General features: G+C 38.9%; 1 protein-coding gene across 7 annotated transcripts in view; it reads left to right on the top strand.

Moving 5' to 3' along the window:
* Positions 1-25,421, top strand: part of Trpc1 (transient receptor potential cation channel subfamily C member 1) — an 88,269-nt gene that overhangs the window by 32,787 nt on the left and 30,061 nt on the right. For 5 of the 7 annotated variants that reach the window (XM_008856338.3, XM_008856341.3, XM_029557816.1 and 2 more), the window contains 3 exons: positions 18,953-19,084; positions 22,497-22,692; positions 23,839-24,175. In XM_008856338.3, coding sequence (XP_008854560.1) covers positions 18,953-19,084; positions 22,497-22,692; positions 23,839-24,175 — 665 coding nt within the window. The remainder of the gene's footprint in view (positions 1-18,952; positions 19,085-22,496; positions 22,693-23,838; positions 24,176-25,421) is intronic. The other 2 variants (XM_029557815.1, XM_008856340.3) reach the window with 2 other exon arrangements.

Raw genomic sequence — 25,421 nt, 5'->3', positions numbered from 1 at the left:
CTCTCATACCAAAGCCTGGTAAAGATACAACCAAAAAAGAAAACTATAGACCCATATCCTTAATGAACATGGATGCAAAAATTCTCAATAAAATACTTGCAAACTTCATACAGACACACATCAAAAAGATCATCCACCATGATCAAGTTAGCTTTATCCCAGAGATGCAGGGATGGTTCAATATATGTAAGTCAATAAACATCATAAATCATATAAATGGGCTCAAAGACAAGAACCACGTGGTCATCTCAATAGATACAGAGAAGGTCTTTGACAAAATTCAACATGCATTTATGTTCAAAATCCTAGAGGGAATTGGGCTGGAGGGAACATACCTCAACATAATTAAAGCCGTATTTAACAAACCCACAGCCAACATCATTCTAAATAGAGAAAAGCTGTGGACATTCCCATTAAAATCAGGAACCAGACAAGGCTGTCTATTATCTCCACTCCTTTTTAACATAGTACTTGAAACTCTTGCAAGAGCAAAAAGACAAGAGAAGTAAATTAAAGGAGTAATAATTGGAAAAGTGGAGATCAGTTTATCCCTTTTTGCAGATGATATGATGTTATGTCTAAGGGATGCCAAAAATTCCACCCGAACACTCCTAGAAATTATTAACATGTTAAGTAAAGTGGCAGGTTACAAAATTAACCTACAAAAGTCTATAGCCTTTCTATATACCAATGACAAGCAATCAGTGAAAGAGCACATGGAAACACTTCTGTTCATAATAGCTGAAAAAAAAGAAAAAAAACAACCCTTGGAATAAACCTGACCAAAGACATTAGAGACCTCTGCAATGAAAATTTTAGATCTTTTGAGAAAGAGATTGAGGAAGACACCAGAAGATGAAAGGACCTCCCATGGTCATGGATTGGAAGAATTAATATTGTGAACATGACCATCCTATCAAAAGCCATCTATAGATTCAATGCACTGCTAATCAAAATCCCCATGACATTCTTCACAGAATTGGAAAAAAACCATCCTAAGAGTCATATGGAAGCACAAAAGACCTCAGATAGTCAAAGAAACCCTGAGCACTAAGAGCAATGCTGAGGGGATTACTATACCACATTTTAAACTATATTACAGACCTGTAGTCATAAAAACAACATGGTACTGGCACAAAAATAGACCCGTTGATCAACGGAACAAAATTGAAGACCCAAATATGAGTACATGCAATTTCAGCCACCTGATATTTGACAAAGTGTCCAAGAACATTCACTGGAGGAAAGACAGCATGTTCAGCAAATACTGTGTGCTGATCCATGTGCTGGCAAAACTGGATCTCTACCTGTAGAAGAATGAAACTAAACTATCTTTCACCTTGCACAAATGTCAACTCCAAATGGATCAAAGTCCTGAAGCCTGAAACTGTTAGAAGAAAACATTGACAATATCCTACAAGATATAGGTGTAGGAAAAGATTTTCTAAACCAGACATCAATTACTCAGGAAACAAGCTCAAGAATCAACAAACAGGACCTCATTAAACTAAAAAGCTTCCGTACATCAAAAGAAGCAACCAAGGAAGTGAAAAGAAAACCCACAGAATGGGAGAATATCTTCACCAGCGACACATCTGACAGAAGTTTACTACCCAGAATATATAAAGAACTCAAAAAACAAAGAATCAAGAAAGGAAGTGACCGAAATAAAAGATGGGGTAAGGGGCTGAACAGAGAGTTCTCAAAAGGAGAAATAAAGATGGATAAGAACCAAGTGTTCAATATATTAGTAATTATGAAAATGCAAATTAAAAGCACTTTAAGATTTCATCTTACCTCTGTCAGACTGGCTAAGATCAAGAGAACAAATGATACCAAATGTTGGAAAGGATGTGGGGAAAGGATGTGGGGCGGGGGGCACTGACAACACAGTAGGCAGTAACAGGGATGACAGAATATATGAACTCCAGTAGGGGCGAGGTATGGGGAGGATGCCATTTGGGATGTGGGTATGAAGAGCAATGAGATTGTTTGGGATGTTCTGTATAAAATACACACAAAAAGATCATTAAAAAAAAACAAAAAACGGACCTTTGGGCCAGGGGTGGTGGCGCACGTCTTAAGTCCCAGCACTTTGGAGATGGAGGCAGGTGGATCTCTGTGAGTTCAAGGCCAGCCTGGTCTACATTATGAGTGCCAGACTAGCTGGGGCCACAGGGAGACCCTGTCTCAAAAAGACCAAAAGGAAAAAAAAAAAGAGACCTTTGGTGACCTGATAGGTAGTCACAAATCTATAAATCAGGAGTCTTCTAATAATTAGCTTACTGTTTATTTGCAGGGGTTTAGCTAGAAATGTCTTCTCTTTTCAAGTCTCATTTTTGTGAAGAGATCTGTTATCTTTGATAAGGTCTAGTTGGTAGTTAGGCTTATATCATTTTACTTTTTAGTTTAGTTACAAAATGACAAGCAGAAATTATCTTAGGTTTCCTAGTTGTTCAATCTTGCTCCAGTTGAGTTTTTGTTAAATATATGTGTAGTTGAAATACTGAGGGTGAGAGGTTGATATTGGAGAAAGCACTTTTAATCTAGCTTTATTCTGAGGTTGCAAAGCAGTTTTATTACATAAACTTTTCCTAAGGAGATGTTGAACCTTTACTCATCCTAGTTAGGGCACCACAGACAGACTAAAGTGAAGATTCCACTAGAGTCCAATTTGGCAAACCAATGAGGTTTATTGGGCTCACAGAGCCTAGGTGAGGTGTTATTTACAGGAGTGTGGGTGTCTTCAAAAAAGCTGTTATCACTGCAGAGTCCCACCCCATCACAGATAATGACCTCCCATTTCAGTTAACATTACACTTCTTACATGTTCTAGAATCTCCCGGGATCAGCTGTATTTGGGGTAGTGTAGGAGAGAATAATGGCTTCTATCCCAGGTGAAGGTTCTGTGACCCTACCCTCCCTCCTTCTACTTGGGGAGTGTTAACAGCTCTATAACCATTAAAATAAAGCTAGCTATCTCTGCATTAGTCTGCTCATTTAGTTGCCATGGTAATCTCTACTCGAAAATAGCGATGTGATTATTATGTTTAGACCTGAGGGAAAAGTCATCCTAGAATGCCTTCTTCTAAAAGCTTTTTTAGAAGAGCTATGATTTGAGATAATTTTTTTTTAATGAGCAAGAATTAAAAGGTGGAAGGTAGTATGGTGGGTGGCACATACCTTTAATCCCAGCAGAGGTAGGTGGATCTCTGTGAGTTAGAGGCTAGCCTGGTCTCCAGGCTAGTCAGTGTTACATCTGTAAATAAATAAAAAAGGCAAAAAGTATTTTGGGAACTGTAGCATGTGACCATAGTTCCATGTTCCAGGTGATGATAATGTCAAGGATAATGTTTCCAAATGGAATAGGGAATAATGGTGGATCGTTGTGGTTTTAAAAGAAACATTTTCGGTGTTGGGGGGGAAGCTCAGTGGTTAAGAATACTTGCTGCTCTTGCAGAGGACCGGAGTTCTATTCCCAGAATCCACATTGGTCAGCTCAAAACTACCTGTAAGTCCCTAACTCCAGCTCCAGGAGAATCTGATGTTTCTGGCCTCTCCAGGTACCTCCATTCAAATGCACATACCTACACAGAGACACACAACATATACTTGCATATAATGTTGCAAAACCTTAAAATTTTTCAATAATATAATTGCCATGACTTTAAAACATTTTAAAAAATATTATTTTTATTTTATGTGTATGAGTGTATTGACTGTGTGTATGTGAGCACAACCATGTCATGCAATGTTGCAGAGGTCAGAAGAGGGCTTTAGATTTCCTGGAACTGGAGTCAAGGATGGTTCGTAGCCGCCATGTGGGTACTGGGAATCGAACTCAGGTCCTCTGCAATAGCAGTCAGTGCTCTTAACTGCTGAACCATCTCCCCAGCCCAAATTTTAAAATTTTGGTATTTTTGTACAAAATAATGAATTCCACTATGACATGTTCCTACATGCATACAATGTATTTTAGTGCTATTCAGCTCCCATTACTCTCCTCATACCATCCCTTCTCTTTCTAAGTATCTTCCATATACTTTCATGTCTTTTTTAAAAAATCTGTATTCTGCATATGAGAGAAAACATATTTGTCTTTTTATGTCTGGCTTATTTCACTTTACATGACAATATCCAGTTCCATCCATTTTCCTGGAAATAACATGATTTCATTCTTTTTAATACCTGCATAAAATTCAGTTGTGTAGGCAAATGTGTGTTCGTCTTTTGATGAGCATCTAGGCTGACCTTTTAACTTAGTTATTGTGAATAGTGCTATGATGGGTATGCACATATCTTTATTACATGTTGATTTTGATTTCTTTCAAATACATACGAGAAGTGGTCTAACAGGGCCATATGGAAATCTATTTTTAGTATTTTGAAGACACTCCCTACTGATTTCCATGATGGCTGGACTAAGTTACATTTTCACTTACAGTGGTACAGTTCTTTTACCTCCCCCACATCCTTACCAGCATTTCTTCAGTTTTATTTTCTAGATATCCTGGTGGGATGGAATCTCAGTGTAGGGTTTTTGGGGTGTTTGTTTAATTTAGTTTTGTTTGTTTTGTGGTTGTTTTGCCCAGCCAGTCATTGAACTTCTGATCTTCCTGGCCTTACCTTCATCATGCATGATGCATCATGCTGGGAGTACAAGATTAAATGTGTATACCACCATGCCCCTCCTTTCAGTAAAGATTTGATGTCCATTTCCCTGATGGATAAATATGTTATTTTTCAAGTATGTACTGGCCATTTGTGTTTCTTTTGAGAATTTATTATTTAGTTCATTTGCCCATTTATTGATTGAATTATTTGTTGCATTCTTTACATATTCTGGATATAAATCCCCTATTGGATGAATAGCTGGGAAATATTTTTATCTCATTTCATAGGCTGGTATTTATTTTCTTTGCTGTAGAGAACTTTTTTTTGCATTTTGATCATTTCCCATTAAACACATAAACACCATTGTTTGATGACTGTTCTCATTAGAAATGGAACACATGTTCACCACAGAACTTTCAGAAAATACAGAAGAACACAAAGAAGGAAATTAGTCACCAGTAGCCTACCACTCAGAGAAAGCAACTCTTAATGTACATTCTTCTTGTCTTATTTTTGCATGTGTGAGCAGGTATGTGAATAGCTACATGGGTTTGAAGGCATATATACTTGGTTATTACAACTCATCAGCAGATTGGAGTTGTGGGGTCTCTCCCTTCCCTCGTGGGTCGTTGGCCACAGGTCCATGAGGACAAGGAGCAGAAGCGACGAACAGGATCAGGACGGCCAATGAGCACTGACAGAAAGAAGAAAGCCCTTCCCGGGAGGCAGGTTCAGTGATACAAACAGCTCCAGACTCAATGAAACAGCTCCGTTTATTCAGTGGGGGTTTGGGAAAATATAGTGTGGAGGCAGCAGCCAATGCTTCAGCTGATAGGTGCTCATAGTGTGCTTTATTTACATGTGGTAGCAGGATCCTATCATCTGGCTATGGGGCAATGCCTAATTATCATATGGAAAAAACCTGGCAGTAGTTTTTACTCCAGGTAACTATGCCAAAGGTTATGTTTTAAATGAGGCCAAGCATCTGTGCTTGGCGGCACTTTCCAGGTAAGTCAGGCAGGAAGCCCTTGCAGAGAAAGGAGCCAACCTTAACAGTTAAGCAGGGTTCCCCAACATGGAGTCTTTTAGGAAATATCTATATCTATATCTATATCTATATTTTTTTTGTCTTTTTGAGACAGGGTCTCCCTGTAGCCCCAGCTGTCCTGAAACTCACTATGTAGACCAGGCTGGCCTTGAACTCACAGACATCCGCCTGCCTCTGCCTCCTGAGTGCTGGGACTAAAGGTGTGCGCCACCATGCCCAGCCAGATTTATATTTTTTTTACTTTTCAAAATGCTCACTCTTTTTTTCCAGCATTTCTTTTTCATTTTTATTACTATTTTATTTTTTTAAAATGTATTGCATTTTTGTGTATTTCATATACATCTTAGTCTTCTTTATACCCCTTTCTCATTTACACCCTCCCATAGCCCCCCGCCCCCACTGAATTTCATGCATTCTTTCATTTATGTTAAGGTCTTTTGAGTCACATTAGTGTTCCTTGACGTCCCTCAGTGCAAGTTCATCCACTGGGGTCTAGTCAGCCTATCTAGAGTCACTCCCTTAAAGAAGATTAGCTCCTCCTCACCTAGTAGTAATCAGTTGCCAGTAGTTCTTTAGCTAAGATTGAGGGTTACTGTTCATTTCCACAGTTCTATGCTGGTTTTTTGTCTGCTTGAATTTGCATGGGTCTTGCACTTGCTGTCACCATTGCTGTAAGTTCATGTGAGTAGGGTCCCAGGAGCCTGTAGGACTCTTATTTCCGTATGGTCATATACCTCCTCCCCTGACTCTTAACAATTTTTCCATTCCTTTCTTCCACAGTGGTCCCTGAGCCCTGGGTTCATTGCCATTTGTTGCATAAGGGACCTTTATTGATGAGAGTTAAGAGATGCATTAGAATTCTCGCTATCTCTTGTTCCATTATGTTCCACGAATCTTCTGTGTAGAGGTTACATTGTAGATGTGTCACTTAGGATTGGGCATTTCACAGACATTTATTCTGTGTGTGCAACCAATTGTGGAAATATGTAATAGTCTCCATCTGTTGCAAAAGAAGCCTCTTTGATGAGCGTGGCTGGTGTACGTGTCTATAAATACAAGCATGCGTATTTAGGACACGGTAAGAAATTACGTTTGTCTAGGGATGTGACAGCCTTGGGGTTTTCTCTCAGATCTGTGACCTCTATAGCCATGTGTATTTGACTATGTTTACAGTACCACACATGCACTCCCTCCCATTGAGTTGCCTTTAGGCCCAATTAGGTAGTTGTTGATTACCCCTAAGATAAAAAAGTGCTACTACTGTCCCAGTGTAGTTTGCTGTGGTTATGAGTCCATAAAGCTGGGGTTGGATCATTGATTGGTTTTCTCCCTTAGCAGCTTGCATAGTGTTCTCCAAAACTTGAGAGCTGGCCTTCAGAGAGGAGGCTTCCAGGTCTGTTTCAGCTCTGTTGCTTCAAGTCTTGTGTCTGATATATGTCTTGTCTTCAGCAATAGGGTCTTACCTTCAAGTTCTGGGAGGCAATCAAAGGCTGTGGCAATAACCTGTGTGATTTTTGGAGTCTTTTGGCTAGGGTACTAGCCAACAGCTCAAAGGGAAGTTTCTCCTGCTTGGCACTGTTTCTTGTTATATAGCCTTCAGCTATACATATGGATTCATGTAGGGATATTGTATGTGTAATTCTTCAGTAGATTTTTGAACTAATACAATTCCCTCTGTTTTTTTTTAGTAGCTAGACATTATCTCTCCCTGTCTAATCCTCTCTCCTCCCTCCATAGTTAATGTGCCTCATTTCCCCTATTTCTCTCTTGCAGAGAACTTCTAAATTTGATGCAATCCCACTTGTCAGTGCTCACTCTTATCTCCTGGAGACCTATTTAGAAGTCACTGTCTGTGCCTATATCTTGAAGTGTTTTTCACAAGTTTTCCTTTAGAAGCTTGAAAATTTCAGGTCTTACATTAAGATCTTTGATCCTTTTATGAATAGTTTTTTGTACAGGTAAAGAGAGATGGATCTATTCATTCTTTTACAAGTGGATGTCTAGTTTTCCTAGCACCATTTGTTGAGGAGGCTATCTTTTGACCATTGTGTGTTTTTGACATCTGCCAAAACTCCAATGGCTGTAGTTGTGTGACATTATTTCTGGGTCTTCCTTTCTATTCCAGTGGTCTACATGTCTGCTTTTGTGTCAGTTACCATGCTGATTTTATTACTATGGCTCTGAAGTATAATTTAAAACCAGGTTTTGTAATACCTACAGCATTGATCTTTTGGCTCAGAATTACTTTGACTTTTCAGTATCCCCTTTGCTCCATATAAATTTTAGTATTTTAAAAAATTTCTGTGAAGAATGTCATTGAAATTTGGATGAAATTACATTGAATCTGTAGATCATGTTCAGTAATATGGCCATTTTGTAGTATGAATTCTGATGATCCATAAACATGGGAGATTTTTCCATTTTGTAGCATCTTCAATTTCTTCAGTGTTTCATAGTTTTCATTGTAGAATGTGCTGGATAGCTTTAGTGTCAACTTGACACACCTGGGTTGAGGGAGCCTCAATTGGGGAATTGACTCTATTGGACTGGCCTGTGGCCATGTCTGTGGGGAATCTTCTTGATGAGTGATGTGGGCGAGCACAGCCCACTGTGGGTGGTGCCACCGCTGGGCAGATGGGCCTGTGTTGCATAAGAAAGCAGGCTGAGCATGGGCCAGGGAGCAAGCCAGTAAGCAGTGTTCCTCCATGGCCTGTGCTCCAGCTCCTGCTTCCAGGTTCCTGCCCTGAGTCCCTCCTACCTTGGGCTCCTGGGAGATGGAAGATAAATAAACCCTTTCCTCCTCAAGTTGGTATTGGTCATAGTGTTTTGTCACATCAGTGAAGAAACAAACTAGGACATAGAAATTTCTTACCTCCTTGGTTAGGTTTATTCCTAGGAGGTTTTTAAAAAGGGTGTTATAAATGTAATTGCTTTCCTGATTATGTTCTCAGCATATGTGTTATTGGTATGCAGAAAAGCTACTGGCTTTGGTAGACATGGTGGCACATGTCTGTTTTCCTAATTTGCTGTGACAAAATACTCTGACCAACATCAACTTAGGGAGGAAATTGTTCATTTTATCTTACATCTCCTGGGTCACAGTTCATCAGGGTGTACCATGTGCATGCAATGCCCACAGAGGCCAGAAGAGGATGTCAGATCCTCTGGAATTGGAGTTATGACCAGTTGTTAGCCACCATGTGGGTGCTAGGAACCAAATTCAGGCCTCTTAACTGCTAGGCAATCTCTTCAGCCCCAAAATTGTTTTTTGAGTTGAAAACAGAGTGCTTTTTTTCAGAATCAATAATGTTTATTTTGAGAGTGAGTTGCTTATTTTTTTGTAAATTTTCAATTGAATTTTTGTGTATTTCATACAGAACATCTTAATCATCTTTATACCACCTTGCCCATTGGCACTGTCCCACAGGCCCCCCCCCAGGAATTCATGAATTCTATCGTTTGTGATAAGGCCTCTCAACTAAAGATAGTGTGCTCAGATATCCGTTGGCGCAAGTTCATCCACTGGGGGTCTAGTCAGCCTATCTAAGAGTCCCTCCCTTTAAGAAAATCAGCTCTTCCTCATGTAGCAATAATCAGCTACCAACAATTCTTCGAATAAGATTGGGGCCTGTTCTTCATTTCCATAGTTCTGTATTGGGATTTTTTCTGTTTGAGTTTGCATGGATCTTGTACATGCTAACACCATTGCTGTAGGTTCTTATGAGCAAGGTCCCAGGAATCTATAGGACTCTATTTCTGTATGGTCATGTACTTCTTCCCCAGCTCCTACAATCTTTCCACCCCCTCTTCTACAATGGTCCCTGAGCCCTGGGTGGGTAAAATAAATATAGGAGTCCTGTCCAAGGACCTATACTCTGTAGACTCTTATTTGACAAAGAGAGAATCTTATTTACAGTTCCTTTAATATTAGAATCTGCCAGGTCTTGGAGGTGGGGGAGAGTGGATTGTAGGTGAAGTATGTTATTGTTCTTCTGTGCTTCCACTTTACTGGTTGCTGTTGTGTGCATGCTGAGTTCTAGGTCAGTTAAGGATATGTTAGTGCATTCATTTCAGAAGCTTCCCTTCTTTAAATACCTGGAGCTATGGCAGGCCCCAGTGAGCTTTCAGGTGTGTGGACCGAACAAGTTCCCACTTACTCCAGAGGTCCCAGTTAGTGTTCCAGGGGTAGGAAATGCCTGAGCCGATGGGTATGCTATGAATAAATTGGAGAGTTATATAGGCAAACAGAGTACCTGAGTTCCCCACTGGATGAGGAGACCTGTGGAAACTGGATACTTTGCTTGCATTTCTTAGTGCTTTTGGTCCCTACACAGTAGTAAACCACTCTGTGGTGGGATGAAACTATGGAAATCAGCTTTTCATCACTCTTAGGCTCAGTGCTCCCAGGCTGCCTGGCAGCAAACCACAGGTGGCAGGTATGCAGCTCTGGAGGTGAGCAGCATATGCCAGGACTTTGAATGTTTAGCCTCTGCATTAATCCCCAGGCTACAGGGCTCACTTCTTATCACAGAGGATTGGGTCCTCTTCTGGCATAGTGGCAGGAAAATGGATTGAGAGAGATAGGCTTTTTGGTACCACAAGCCTTTCTAAGTATACCGGAGTGACATGGAAGTTAACAAATGGCAGTGACGATGAAGGCCTAATTGGAATACCTGGATGGTATGAACTTCTAAGGAGAGTGCTTTAGATGTAAGAATAGATGGGTAATAGTCAATTTAGGCATTATGAAATGATGCTTCAGTATTCCCAGAACCAAGGAATTTATTCTTATAAAAGAAAATTTTTTTTTGGTCTTTTTGAGACAAGGTCTCCCTGTAGCCCCAGCTGTCCTGGAACTCACTATATAGACCAGGCTGGCCTTGAACTCACAGAGCTCCACCTGCCTCTGCCTCCCCAGTGCTGGGATTAAAGGCGTGCACCACCACACCCGGCTAGTCTTACAAAATTTTAAATTATGTACTCATATTGAATTATATGCATATAACTGGGTTATATAATTATGCTTTAAATTTTTTCAATGTAAAATAATATCTTTATACTTGCTTTATATATGTGGAAAGTTTGCTTCTATTGTTTTGTGGGTTGTGGGTTTTTTTTTCTTTTTTGTGTGATGTATGTACATGATCTTGTGTGTATGTGACCATGTGGGTATATGTCTATGTGCATGCATTTGATGTGTGTCCATAGGTAGACATCAGAGGTCAACACTGGGTGTCTTCCTCGATTGTTCTCCATTTATTTTTGAAATGGGGTCTCTCATTCAACCTGGGGCTCATCAGTTAAGCCAAGCTAACTGGTTGGTGAGCTCAAGGGATACATCTGTTTCTGCCAAACAAACCCTTACCCCGTCCTGGGGTTACAGGCAGACACCACTACACCTGGATTTTTCATGGGTGCTGGGGATCCTAACTCAGTTTTTCATGCTTCCATAGCAGGAACTATACAACTGAGCCACCTCCCAAGCTAGTAATTTGAATTGTTAGCGTGGGCAATAAACATCTGTATGCAAATGACAGGATTTTATTTCTGTTGGGTAGATGACTATGAGTGACTTTTCTGGGTTGTAGGTGCATGTTTAACTGTCTAATGAACTGTCATACTGTCTTTCAAAGTGTTTGTACATATACTATTTTGCATTCTCACCATGTCTGATGAATTTAATTGTCATATACCCAGTAGTACTTGATGTTGTTAGTTTTGCTCTTAGACATTGTAATGGATACTAGCAGTAGTCTTTCATTGTGGTTTTAATTTTCATTTCCCTTATGTCTCATGATATCAAACATTCTGTTTTTATTTCATAATATATTTTCATTTGTATCTTTTACTCATTTTTGGTTGAGTTATTTTAATTGAAATATAGGTCTGTTTATGCTGTTGATCTCTTGGTTTAACTTTGGTGGCTCCACTGAATTTAGAACTTTGTCCATTTGTTTTAGATTTTCAAATTCAATAGAATGTAGATTTTTAAAGTAGTCCCTTATAATATTCTGAATTTTTTGTGTGTCTGTTGTGATATTTCTTTTTCACCTCTCATTTTGTTGATTTGGATTTGCACTTTCTTTGTTTTGGTTAGCTGGGCATTGATTCTTTGTATTGTTTTTTTCTTTATTTCTGTATTATTGATTTCTGCTCTCATTTTTATTATTTATTCTTGTTTGTTGGGTTTGGGTTTGGGTTTGGTTTTTGCTTTTTCAAATTATTGAGTTTTACCATTAAGTATTTTATGTATGCTGTTTCTGATTTTTTAATGTAGGCACCTAGAGCTATGAATTGCCCTCTTAGGACTGCTTTTAATGTGTCCCAGAGGTTTTGTTGTGTTGTGTTATAATTTTCATTTAGTTGCAGGAATACTTTTATTTCTTTCTTGATTTCTTTGATCCATTTGTCATTCAGGAGTATGTGGTTTAATCTCCATGAATTCTTATAGGTACCAGAGCCTCTTTTGCTGTTGATTTTGTTTTATTGCATTGTAGTTTGATAGAATACATGGAATTATTTCAGTTTTTTGGTATTTTGTGCCCCATTATGTGTATTTTAGAGAAACTGATGAACTGCTCAGTAAATTATGTATTCTTTGGTGCTTGGGTGAAATATTCTGTAGATGTCTGTTAGGTCCATTTGATGTATGATATTGTTTACTTCAGATGTTTCTCTGTTAATTCTTTGGCCAGATGATTGTCTGTTGGAAAAAGTGGGGGTATTGAAGTCACCTACTATTACTGAGCTGTGGTTAATCTGTGTCTTGAGGTCCAATAGTACTGTTTTTATGAAACTGAGTGTACCAGTGTTTGGTCCATATACATAAGTGAAATATGAGTTCTTTATAGTTATAAGTTCTTTAATAGGTATGCATTTTTCAAATGAATATTCCCTAGTCCATGCCTTGTCTTTTTGTTTTCATTTCCTTTTTTGCTTTTGAGACATGACCTGGGCTAACCTATAATAACTCATAATCCTCCTCTCTTAGCCTGATGGCTCCTGGGATCACAAGTATATGCCATCACATCTGACTTTATGTTCATTTATATCTTTTGATGAGTGAACATTTTAATTTTAATGATTTCTAATTTTTATTCTTTTTTTCTTTTATGGGAGGGGTAAATACCACCACTAAATTGCTGGTGCTTTTTTTTTCTTTTGTGAATTATGCTTTTGGTGTCAGAGTTAGGAAATAGTTGCTAAAGGTCACAAAAATTTTGTCTTGCTGTTCTTCAGAATTTTTACAACTTTAGGACTTAAATTCTGTGATCTAAATAAAATTTTGTGTTTATATAAAACTCTAAATCCAGCCAGGTATGGTTAAAGGCACATGCCTTTAATCCCAGCACTTGGGAGGCAGAGGCAGGTGGATCTTTGTGAGTTTGAGGCCAACCTGGTCTATATAGTGAGTTCTAGGACAGCTGGGGCTACCAGGAGATCCTGTCTCAAAAAGACAAAAAAAAAAAAAATCCAAACACTTAAAAGTCCATAGTCTCTTTTAAATAGTCTCTTAACTGTGGGTGGGCTTCTGTAAAATCCAAAACAAGTACTGTCTTATTTCAAAGGGAAGAATTGGGCACACCTAAGCAAAACTGAATTCTAGCCAAGTAGCTCAAGGCTGGACATCTGGGATTCACTCACAATCTTCTTGGCTCTAAAGGGTTCTGGCAGCTCCACTTCTCTGACTCTGCCATTCACAGCACATTCCGCTTGTCTCACAGACCCAGGCTAGCTCCATTCCATACCTACTGCTGTCCTTGGTAGTCATCCCATGGTCCCAGCATCTCCAAAAAGCTGGGGTCTCTACTGAAACTGAGGCTACACCTTCACCAATGGCCTCTTCTTGCCTCTCAGGGTGCAAAGCCTCAGATTCTCTCCATGACCCCTTGAGTCTTGGGGTCTTCACTTCAAATGAAGCTGCACTTTCACCTATGGCCTTTCCTGGCCTCTCAGAGTGCCAAGCCTCAGCTGCTGTCTGTGACCCCTTCACGTTTTCAACACCAGAACCATGCAGGAGACTCTTATACATTACCAAGTCCTGCTCCTAGCTTGGGTAGAGATGCCGGTCCCCTCTGTGTGCTGACCCTGAGGAAATGCCTCCCAGAAGACTTCACCACAGTGATGCTGGTATCTTGTTACTTACAGCTGATTTTTCAGCCCCAGCTAACCAGCATCAATTGTCCCAGTAAAGCAAAGGTTTTACTTCAGGTTCTGGTTTCTTCTTAGCTACAGCTGATTCTTCAACCCCAGCCAACCAGAACCCACAGATTCTTAATTCAAAAATCTCACACAAATATCCCTGATAGTCTCCACTTCCCTTTGAACTTTCACAAACCAGGCCTCTATTGCCTACAACTCTTTCAGCATAACTGTTCCAAGCTCCACAGCAACAAACTCTGAGCACTCAATTGCTTTTCCAGCCCAAAGTTCCAAACACTTCCACAGTCCTCCCCAAAATAGGTCTGTCATGTCAATACCCCACTTCTGGTACCAATTTCTGTCCTAGTTTGTTTCTTCATTGCTGTAACAGAACACTCTGACCACAAAGGATTAATTTCATCTTACATCTCCTGGGTCACAGTTCATCAGGGAGCCCAAGGTAGGAACTCAGGGCAGGAACCTGGAGGCAGGAGCTGAAGCACAGGCTATGGAGGATCACTGCTTACTGGCTTCCTCCCCTGGCCCCTGCTCAGCCTGCCTTCTTATACAACACAGGCCTACCTTTGTGTCAAGTTGACACTAAAGCTATCTATCACATGTGGTAACTATATTCTTATTGTAAGTTTTAAAACCAAGTAGTGTAAGTCCTTTATTTTTAATTTTTCCTCCCAAATGTGTGGCTATTCTGTGTTCCTTTGTAATTCCAAATAAAGTTTGAAGTCAGTAGTCAAGGTTTTTTGTTTGTTTTTTGTGTGTGCATGCATGTGGGTGGTGTATGCTTATTTGCGTGTGCATGTGCACACATGTGAGTGTAGAAGCCAGAGGTTGCTGTCCTCTATCACTCCCCACCTTGTTTTTTGAGAGAAGGTCTCTCATCAAACCTGGAGCTCAATGTTTCAGCTAGACATGACTGACTAGCAAGCCCCACAGATGCTCTTGTCTCTGCCTCCTCAGCGCTAGGAGTGCAGGTACGTTGCACCCTGCGTTAATGTCGGTTCTGGGGATTCAAAGTTGGGTCCTCATGCTTGTGTGATATGCACTTTACCAGATAAGCCATCCGGATGCTCTTGTCTCTGCCTCCTCAGCGCTAGGAGTGCAGGTACGTTGCACCCGGCGTTAATGTCGGTTCTGGGGATTCAAACTTGGGTCCTCATGCTTGTGTGATATGCACTTTACCAGATAAGCCATCCCAAGAGATCTTTTTTCTTGTGTATTATTATTAGTTTTATATCCTGTGATCTTGCTAATCTTAATAGTGCTAAGAATTGTTGAATCTTATTACTCTTTTTGTAAGGACTTTTACCTACAAATTATATAGTTTGTGGGGCTTTGTTTGTTTGTTTGTTTGTTTGTTTTGGTCTTTTTGAAGCACGGTCTCCCTGTAGCCCCAGCTGTCCTGGCACTCGCTATGTAGACCAGGCTGGCTTTGAACTCACAGAGATTCACCTGCCTCTGCCTCCCAAGTGCTGGGATTACAGGCGTGCGACCATGCCTGGCTACAAATTATGTAGTTTGTGAATAAAACTACTTTTACTTCTTCTGTTCCTCCCAGTATTTTTTCTGTTACATTTCACTTTTATTTACAGTAACCACATGTTGGTATTGTAGTATGAAGACAAGAACTGTAGATATTTAAACTAAAGGAAGAAAAGCAGTAGAAAAGCAAGCAGAACCCTGCCTTAGTCTGTCTTGGTTACCGTTATCAAATACCAGTGTCATCAAATACTCAGTGACTAAAAACTGCAGAGCTAATTTCTCACAGTTCTGGTGTCTGGGAAGTCTAGAGCAGGGCACCTGCAAATTTGGTTTTAGTGAGGGCTTTTCCTAGGTTATAGATGGTGTCTTCCTTTTATTTACATGTATGGCAGAATAGACAAAGCAGTTTCTGGAGCCTCTCTCAAAAAGTCACTAATCTGTAAAACTTGGTCAGTTGTGGCCTTCTGTATGCATTGCATTCTGTTGAATGAGGAAACTTTGCTGGTGAGAGTTGAGGGATGTATTAGTATTCTCTCTACCCCCTGTTCTGCTATGTTCCGTGAGCCTCAGATATAAAGGTTCCACTGTAGATGTGTCACTTACGACTGGGCATCTCTCAGATATATATATTCTGTGTGTTACCAGTTGTGGAACTCTGTAATAGCCTCCATTTGCTGCAAAAAGAAGCTTCTTTGATAAGTGGTATATGGCATATTTGTCTGTAAATATAAGGATCCCTGGATAGGACTCCCATATTAAACTTCACCTACCTGTGGCTCAGGGACCATTGCAGAAGAGGGGATGGAAAGATTGTAAGAGCCAGCACTGGTGCATGAACCATAAGGAAACAGAGGCTTTCAGGCCTCTGGAAACTTGCTCATGTGAGCTTGCAACAACGGTGACAGCTTACACAAGACCCATGCTGATTCAATCAGACAAAAACCCAGCATAGACTGGGGAAATGGGCAGCAGGCCCCAACCTTAGCTGAGGAACTCTTGGCAACTGATTACTGCAGGGTGAAGAAGGGTAGATCTTCTTTAAGGGAGTGACTCTATATAAGCTGACTAGACTCCAGTGGATGGACTTGCACTGAGGGACATCTGGGTACAAATGCTTGACAGGATAGGCCTTAACATATATGACAGAATGCATGAAATCTGGTAGGGGAGAATATACAGGGATGCAGATGGGGATGGGTCTAAATTTGATTAGGATCTATTATATGAAATACACAAAATTCAATAAAAATATATAAAAAGTAAAATATAAGAATAAAATACAAAAAAAGTCCCTAATGTAGAGCTGGGGAGAGGGTACACTGGGTAAAGGTGTTTGCAGCTTAGCCATGAGGACCTTAGTCCAGATACCCAGCACTTACATAAAAAGTTGGGCATGGCCAGGCATAAACTTTGAACACTATAACTGTGGGGTGGGAGACAGGAGGATCATTAGGGCTTACTGGGTACCTAATACGAGAGATTCTATCTCAAAGAAATAAGGCAGAGATGGGCTGGAGAGATGGCTCAGTGATTAAGAGCACAGGCTGCTTTTGCAAAGAATCTAAGTTTTATTCCCAGCACCCACATGTTGGCTAACAACTGTCCATGACCACAGTTCCAGTGGAATCAACACCCTCTTCTGACCTCTATGGGTATTGTATGACATGGGTGCACTTACATATATGCAGCCAATACATTCACACACATAAAATAAAACTAATAATTTTTTAAAAGAAATAAGGCAGAGAGTAGAAAAGAATACTCAGTACCCTTCTCTGAACTGTACTCAGTGAGCCCATTGTTGCTTCATTTTTTTATAGTAGAAAAAAATAGGAGCAACCTAAATGGTCATTGATAGAGATCTACTGGACACCCATCGAATGGAAACCCATTCAGTCCTAGGAAAGGATGAGCTGCATCAATATGTCATGACAGACAGAGCAGGTTGTGGAGTTTCAGGTTCCCAAATCATTTACTTTTTCTAAAATAACAAGTGTGATTCTGGCGAGATGGCTCAAAGGCTAAGAGCACCGCTGCTCTTGCAGCAGACCTCGGTTTGGTTCCCAGCACCCACATGGTGGGTAACACCGATCTTTAACTTCAGTTCCAGGGGATCCCAGTCTCTTTTCTGGCCTCCACAGGCACCAGGCAAGTGAACAGTGCACTTGTATACATGCAGGCAAAATGCTCATATACATAAAATAAATAAAATCTTTTAAAAAATAAAAGAAATAGAGCCAGGTGTGGTGGCGCACACTTTTAATCCCAGCACTTGGGAGGCAGAGGTAGGCAGATCTCCGTAAGTTCAAGGCCAACCTGGTCTACATAGTGAGTTCCAGGACAGCTGGGGCTACAGGGCAACCCTGTCTCAAAAAGACAAATAAATAAATAAATAAGTAAATAAATAAATAAATCAAATAAATGAAAGAAATAACAGGTGTATATTAAATGTATATTTAAAAGAAATATATAGAGCTGGGTGTGGTGGTGCACACCTTCAATCCCAGCACTCAGAAGGCAGAGACTGGTGGAGCTCTGTGAGACTGAGGCCAGCCTGGTCTACACAGGGAATTCCAGGCCAGCTGGGGCTCCAGGGAGACCCTGTCTCACCCCCCACCCCCCCAAAAAAAAACCAGAAAAAACCCTATCAAAAACCAAAAACAAACAAACAAAAAGGAAATATATGTATTATATCCAAATTTGTGAGTCAGGAATTACATTTAAATTTTCATAAATAAAGAACTATGATGATTTTTTTCTTGTTTTTATGTAGGTATTGGAATATGAATATAATTCACAGAGGGAAAGATGAATACTCAATTGATGGAAATTATATATAACTGAATGATTTCACTCTTGAAATAGCTTTCAAAATCATAATCTGGTTTAAGGATCATGTGTGAAATCTAGAGTGCCAAAAAAAGTTTAGTCACTGGGCAATAAAGAATTTATTAATTATCTTCTAGTCCACATCATCTCAAAAATTTGTTAGTAGTATATTTCATTTAAAATTATGTGGGTTCCAGCTGAATGTTGTGACACACACTCTTTAATCCCAGAACTTGGGAGGCAGAGGCAGGTGGATCTCTATGAGGTCGAGGCCAGCCTGGTCTTCATAGCAAATTTCAGGCCAGCTGCGGCTACAGGGAGGTCCTGTCTCAAAAAAAAAAAAACAAAAACGAAAAACAACCAGATAAACAAACAAGCAAAAACAAAAACAAAAAACTATGTGGGTTCAGGAACATAAATTTAAATATAATACGAATGATATTTTGTTTTGTTTTACTTTTTGTTTGGGGGGAGTATCTTGTTTGTATCCTAGGCTGGCCTGAAACTCACTTTGTAACTCTTGAACTCACAATCTTCCTGTCTCAGGTTTGTGAGTGCTAGGATTACAGGCTTGTGCCATCAAGCCAGCCAAAATTTTGAATAGTTGAAAAGAGATAGTAACTAACTTAAAAGCTGTAGGCAAAATATTTCAATGTTTGTACCTCAAAATATTTGTGTTTCTCTTTATAGTAAAGTTATCTTGAAATAAGCATATTTATAATTATTTTTAATTGTTTATACTTAAGAATTTATAAAATTATATGTTAAAGCTAATGACATGTTATACAATTTTTTTACATTGTGTAATAAATTTTATCACAGGTTTCGTCTTGATATATATAGATGTCTGGCCAGTCCAGCTCTAATAATGTTGACAGAGGAGGATCCAATTCTGAGAGCATTCGAACTTAGTGCAGACTTAAAAGAACTAAGCCTTGTGGAGGTGGAATTCAGGTGGGAATAAATGGTTATGCTTGAAGTTGTTCATAGACTGAATTACAGTTTTCGTTTATTCACATTGAACCCGAGATGACCACATCTTGTTGCCTCTTGGAATTTTCTTCTTCTGTCAAAGGAATCTATCTTAGTGCTACTCAGTTATCCCTCTCCTGTGCCTCTGCACTTCCTTAGCCATCTTAATCCCCCAAGTAAACCTCGAGATTATCCTTTATGGCAGAGTATCTCTAATGCCCCCTGAAGAAGGAGGAGTTAACATTTCTTATCAGCTTCTATTGCGAAGTTTTGATAGGGAGCTGTGCTTAAATCACTTTTTCTTTCCTGTGTAGCTCTTGTAGCCCCATCTCTTGTGTGGTGCCCTCCAGTGGCTTCACAAGATTGAGAAAGTTCAGACTTAGTGGAAAGGGATAAGAAACTTGCAATTTTCTTTAGCTTCAGTAGCAGCTCTACATAGTGTGTCCTTGATATTCTGAATTCCAGAAACTTATAAAAAACAACATGTATATAACTTTTCAAGTTTAGAATTATTCTTTAATTTGAGCTCATATTTTATTTAAGGTTGATAGGCTATAATCTATATACTTTGATGAACTTCTAAGACATAGTTAAAATGTAACTTTTTGTTATTTTTAACTTTTATTAGCATATGAAGCTATTAATGAATTCTATTTTTTTATTCATGTGTATGTGTATGTGTATCTGCCACATGAGAGCAGGTGTCTGAGAGGGCCAGAAGTAGGTGTTGGATCCACTAGAGTTGGAGTTACAAAGAATTGTGGGTGCTGGGGACTGAAGTCAGGTCCTCTGGAAGAGCAGTACATTCTCTTAAACAGTGAGCCACTTCTCCAGCTCCAATAAATTCTCTTTAAATATGAAGAATATCTTATTTTAATCTTACTGAGTTAGCAAGTCAAATAGAATTCATGTAACTCATTCCAAAAAGAGGATTTGAAACAATTGCTGATCATATTACAATCACAAGTAAAGTTAGCTTTTAAAGTTATCTTCAAATTCATTTACTTCAATCCAATGTTTTAACAGAGAAAAATTTATAAAGGCTAAATATTTTACTAATGTCATCATTAAATTAGTAGCAGAGCTGAGACCAAAAGAAGTAAAGTTGTAGCCAAGCTGAGGCAAGCTGAGGCAAGAAGGATTGCTGTGAGCTTGAAGCCAGGCAGGGCCACATAGCAAAACCCTGTCTCAAACAACCAAAATAGGACAAAACCCCCTGCAATGTTACATCTAGAATATAAGATCTGTGCCCATAGTCATCTATATCCTATCTAAACTGTACAGCCACTTATATATCTTCCAGTGATCTATTAGAGATTAAACAGATTAGATTAATATACCTTACTTTTGACTCTAGTAGTCTATTAAATGTTTAACTAAAGATGTCTTTGCAATAGTAGATACTTGATGGATGTCCCCATCTGAAATTATATTCGGATGTCCCCATCTGAAATTATATTCCTAAGCCAAAAGACAAAAAATTTTTAAAGAAATTCAACTAATTATAAAAGAAAACTAATGTTCTCAAGCTATGTAGTAAATGCCAGGAGTGAGAGAAATGTTTGCTTTTAAGGAAAAATTTGAATCTTTGGTTTATAGTTTTGTACAGCCAGTTCATATAAAACTTTTATATATTTGCGTGAACAGTGGAAAGTCTTCCTGTTTTCGCCTCTTTTCTCTTGGGAAAAAAAATTAATAAAAATTTATTTTCTTAAGTCCAGCCTCATATGCATGACTTGTAATTACTTATTTGTAACATACTTAGTTAATTGAGACATATATTTAATGTAATTGATGTTTTAAAAAAGATTATGGCCGGGCGTGGTAGTGCACGCCTTTAATCCCAGCACTTTGGAGGCAGAGACAGGTGGATCTTTGTGAGTTCGAGGCCAGCCTGATCTACATAGTGAGTTCCAGGACAGCTGGGGCTACAGGGAGACCCTGTCTCAAAAGACTTGCTGGATAAGACGAGTGCTGATCTTGCAGAGGACCAGGATTTGGTTCCTAACACCTGCAGCAGACAGCTCACTTTCGCCTGTAACTCCAACTCCAAGCAATCTGGCAGACTCTTTTGACTGCCAAGGCCACCAGTCACGTATGTAGTGCACACACCTACATGCAGGCAATACATGCATACACATAAAATAAAAAAAATAAAATTAAAAGAAAAAAAGATTATGTACTAAAACTTTTATGATCACAAATTATGTTAAGAATGCTTTTTGTAAGCAACTCAAAGAAAGTAGTAAGAGTAAGGCAGCAGTAATTCTAAAGAGAATTCTTTAGTAGATAACATGAGTATTTTCCTAACTTGATTTTTACTCAATAAGCACATTAAAGTGAGTCAAGATGCTTTTTAATATTAGAAGTAGCATAAGTATATTGTAGACTACTATTGAAAATTCCTGTAGGTAAAATCATTTATTAATACTGAGTAGATAGCATTAAAATATTATTTCTATTTTTGTTTTGTTTTGTTTTTTGAGACAGGATCTCACTATGTAGCCCTGGCTGGCCTGGAACTCCCTCTGTAGACCAGGGTGACTTCAAACTGAGAGATTCACTGGCCTTTGCCTCTTGCATGCTAGGATTAAAGATGTGTACCACCACACCCACCACTATTTCTGTTTTTTTAACTTAAAATTTTTTTTTATTTATTATTTTTATGTGTATGCGTGTGTTGCCTGCATGTAGGTAAGTGCACCCATGTTGTGCAATGCCTGCAGAAGTAAGAAGAGGCTGTCAGATCCCCTGGGACTGGAGTTATGGACAGTTGTTAGCTGCCATGTGGATACTGGGATTCGAACCTGGGTCTTCTGCAAGAACAACCAATGTTCTTAGCCACTGAGCTATTTCTCCAGCCCCTATTTCTATTTTTTATATGAGTGACAAAAAAGGAAATTTTAACTATGCTTACAGAGAATAAGAGTAAATGAATTAGGTGAAGAATTGACAAGTATTATTATAAGAATTAGAATATCAGTCTATACAAAGGTATACTGTATTCATCCAAAATTATCAATATGGGCACAGGAAACATAGTTGTGTTACAGTTTTCAGCAATGCTGTGGAGAATTTATGCACCACAGGTTTATGATTGTCAGTAGGAAAAGACCAGAATTTAAATGTCAAAATTTAAATGTTGATATGTCAGTTGTGGTGTCACATGCCTTTAATCCCAGCACTTGGGAGGGCAGAAACAAATGGATCTCTGTGAGATTGAGGCCAGCCTGGTCTACATAGTGAGCTCCAGGTGGGCTGGGGCTAGGGAGACCCTGTTAAAAAAAATTTAAATATTATCAAAATGTAAATGTTGCTGAGTAATTTCTAGTGAGTATAAATTAATTAGAAAATGGAAGTGGCATTTCTGATAGTAGACTACTGCATTTTGTAGGAATGATTATGAAGAACTAGCCCGTCAATGCAAAATGTTTGCTAAAGATTTGCTTGCACAAGCCCGGAATTCACGTGAATTGGAAGTTATCCTAAACCATACGTCTAGTGATGAACCTCTTGACAAACGGGGACTACTAGAAGAAAGAATGAATTTAAGTCGTCTAAAACTTGCTATCAAATATAACCAAAAGGAGGTATGAAGCTGTCTGTAGAAATTTCTCTGCCTTGATCCAGTGGCTTAGAGCAGAGGCTTTAGAGCAGCCTATCTGGGTTGAAATCCTAGTTCTGCTGCATAAAAACTGTGTCCTTGGAAAAGTTATTGAATGTGTCTGAGTTTTAGTTTTATGAATCAGTTAAGAATAGGTATTTAAACCAGGTGTGGTAGTACATACCGTAATGCCAGCACTAAGGTAGCTGAGGCGGGAGAATGGTAAGTTAAAGTCAGACTGTGATAAAGAAGGACACCTTGTCTTAGAAAAAAAGTGTGTAGAATAATACATAAAAGATTTAACATAATGAGTGTATAATTAAGCAATAAGTGGTAGCTGCTCTAAATTTTAATAATCACTGTCAATTATATTAATACAGTCATTGATTTAATGTTTTTGCTTAAGAGTAGTCATACGGGTAAGCTTTGTGTTTTATCTGTCATAGATTATAGTAGTAACTTTTATGTAATAATGATTTCTATTTAAATAGAACCGGGCATGGTGGCACACGCCTTTAGTCCTGCTGAGGCAGGTGGATCTCTGTGAGTTCAAGGCCAGCCTGGTCTAAATAGTGCATTTTGCCAGGGAGACCCTGTCTCAAAAAGACTAAAATAAATAAATAAATAAATAAATAAATAAATAAATAAATAAATAAATAAATGTATTAGATATTATATTCCTGATTCTTCTTATTTATAATTCATTGTGAAACCTAAAAGTAGAGATACGCATGATATAACTAAATTGATTCTGATTCTTCTGGCATCCTCCCTTCCAATTAAGGGAAATACCCATTTCTACTCCCCCTACACACATACACATGATTCAGGAACTGGAAGAAGGAAGGTATGCATTTTAAATTCCATTTTTGAGATAACTCACTAACAATGGTATTCATAGGCAGATATTGATATCTGGTTAATAATATGGACTGTTGATAAATAGTGCTTTTTAGGCATTGCTTCTAAGATTCCGTGTCTCATTATAACATAGATATTGAAATCAGACTTGCTTACAATTTTTTATGTAGAATTTTTTTCAACTAGTATTGGCATTAAACATCAATCAGTTACTACTTAAAGGTTCTATTTTTGCCTTTTGGTTTTTTATGTTTGTGTGTATCCTTTTCAGTTTGTCTCCCAGTCAAACTGCCAGCAGTTCCTGAACACCGTTTGGTTTGGACAGATGTCAGGTTACCGACGTAAGCCCACCTGTAAGAAGATAGTGACTGTGTTAACAGTTGGCATCTTCTGGCCGGTTTTGTCACTGTGTTATTTGATAGCTCCCAAATCTCAATTTGGCAGGATCATTCATACACCCTTTATGAAATTTATTATTCATGGAGCATCATATTTCACATTCTTGCTGTTACTAAATCTATACTCTCTTGTCTACAATGAGGATAAGAAAAATACAATGGGACCAGCCCTTGAAAGAATAGACTACCTTCTCATACTGTGGATTATTGGTAAGTACCAAGGCATTTCAGAAGATGTTTTTCCCTTGTTTTGCCAACTTATTATCCCTTGCTTGATGGCATTATGAACATGGAGTTCAATTTGTGGTTTTATGCTTTTGCAGAGCAAGGATGTGAACATTTTCACAATCATTGAGAATTTAGCAATACTTTTTACAAAGATTAATGATTCTGAACTTGATATAACTTAATATTAATTAAATTCATGGAAGTTAAAAAATTGTGTGTGTGTGTGTGTGAGAGAGAGAGAGAGAGAGAGAGGGAGGGAGGGAGAGAGAGAGAGAGAGAGAGAGAGAGAGAGAGAGAGAGAGAGGGCATCTGTGGGTGTTCTTCCTTAGTGTATATCTACCAGAGAGAGAGAGAGAGAGAGAGAGAGAGAGAGAGAGAGAGAGAGGTCATCTTGGGGTGTTATTCCTCAGGAATTATCCACCTTGCACCTTGTTTTTTTGAGACAGGATCTCTCACTGAAGCCTGGGGCTCCCTGATTACCTGTCTCTGCCTCACCAGAGTTGGGATTACCCATATGTGCTGCCACACCTGGCTTTTTTTATGTGGGTGCTGGGAATCTAACTTAAATCACCTTGCTTGCACAACAGGCATTTTACAGACTGAGTTATCTCCCCAGCCCAGATTGAAAGTTCTTTTTAAAAAATTATATGTGATGTGTGTGTGTGTGTGTGTGTGTGTGTGTGTGTGTGTGTGTGTGTGTACATGTGTGTGCACGGAGGACAGAAGTCAAATGAGCTGTCTTCAGTTGCTCTCCACCTTACGTTTTGAGACAGGGTCTCTCACTGAACCCGAGTCTCACTGATTTGAGTAGCCTGGCTGCCAGGCAAACTCCAGGGATCTGCCTCTCAGCCTCACTAGTGCTGCGCTTGGGTTTTTATTTTCATTCTGGGGTTCCTTAAGGTCCTTGAACTTGCATAGCAAGCACTTTGCCAACTGAGCCATCTCCCTAGACCTAAAAATAATCTATTCTTGGCCTGTGTTATTCATGATTGTCAAATGTGAAAAATAGTTTTACCTGTGATTACTGTTTTATATAAGAATATGACTTTTTCTTAGATATCTTAAAACTTAACACATTTTGCACTTTTTATGCATTTTACGACTTAACTATCCTGCTTTATTATATTAGTAGTTTTCTTATTAGGAACTTATGAACTTTGTAATTATGTCTTACTTTATCTATATTATAGAATTTTTCTTTGTAATGAAAACCCAAGCCTTTAGAAAT

Source organism: Nannospalax galili, unplaced genomic scaffold (assembly GCF_000622305.1).
Source record: "Nannospalax galili isolate Female #2095 unplaced genomic scaffold, S.galili_v1.0 scaffold708, whole genome shotgun sequence".
In the NCBI taxonomy this organism is placed as follows: domain Eukaryota; kingdom Metazoa; phylum Chordata; class Mammalia; order Rodentia; family Spalacidae; genus Nannospalax; species Nannospalax galili.
Note: the sequence above shows the minus strand (reverse complement) of the source record. Positions and strands in the feature narration are given on the sequence as shown.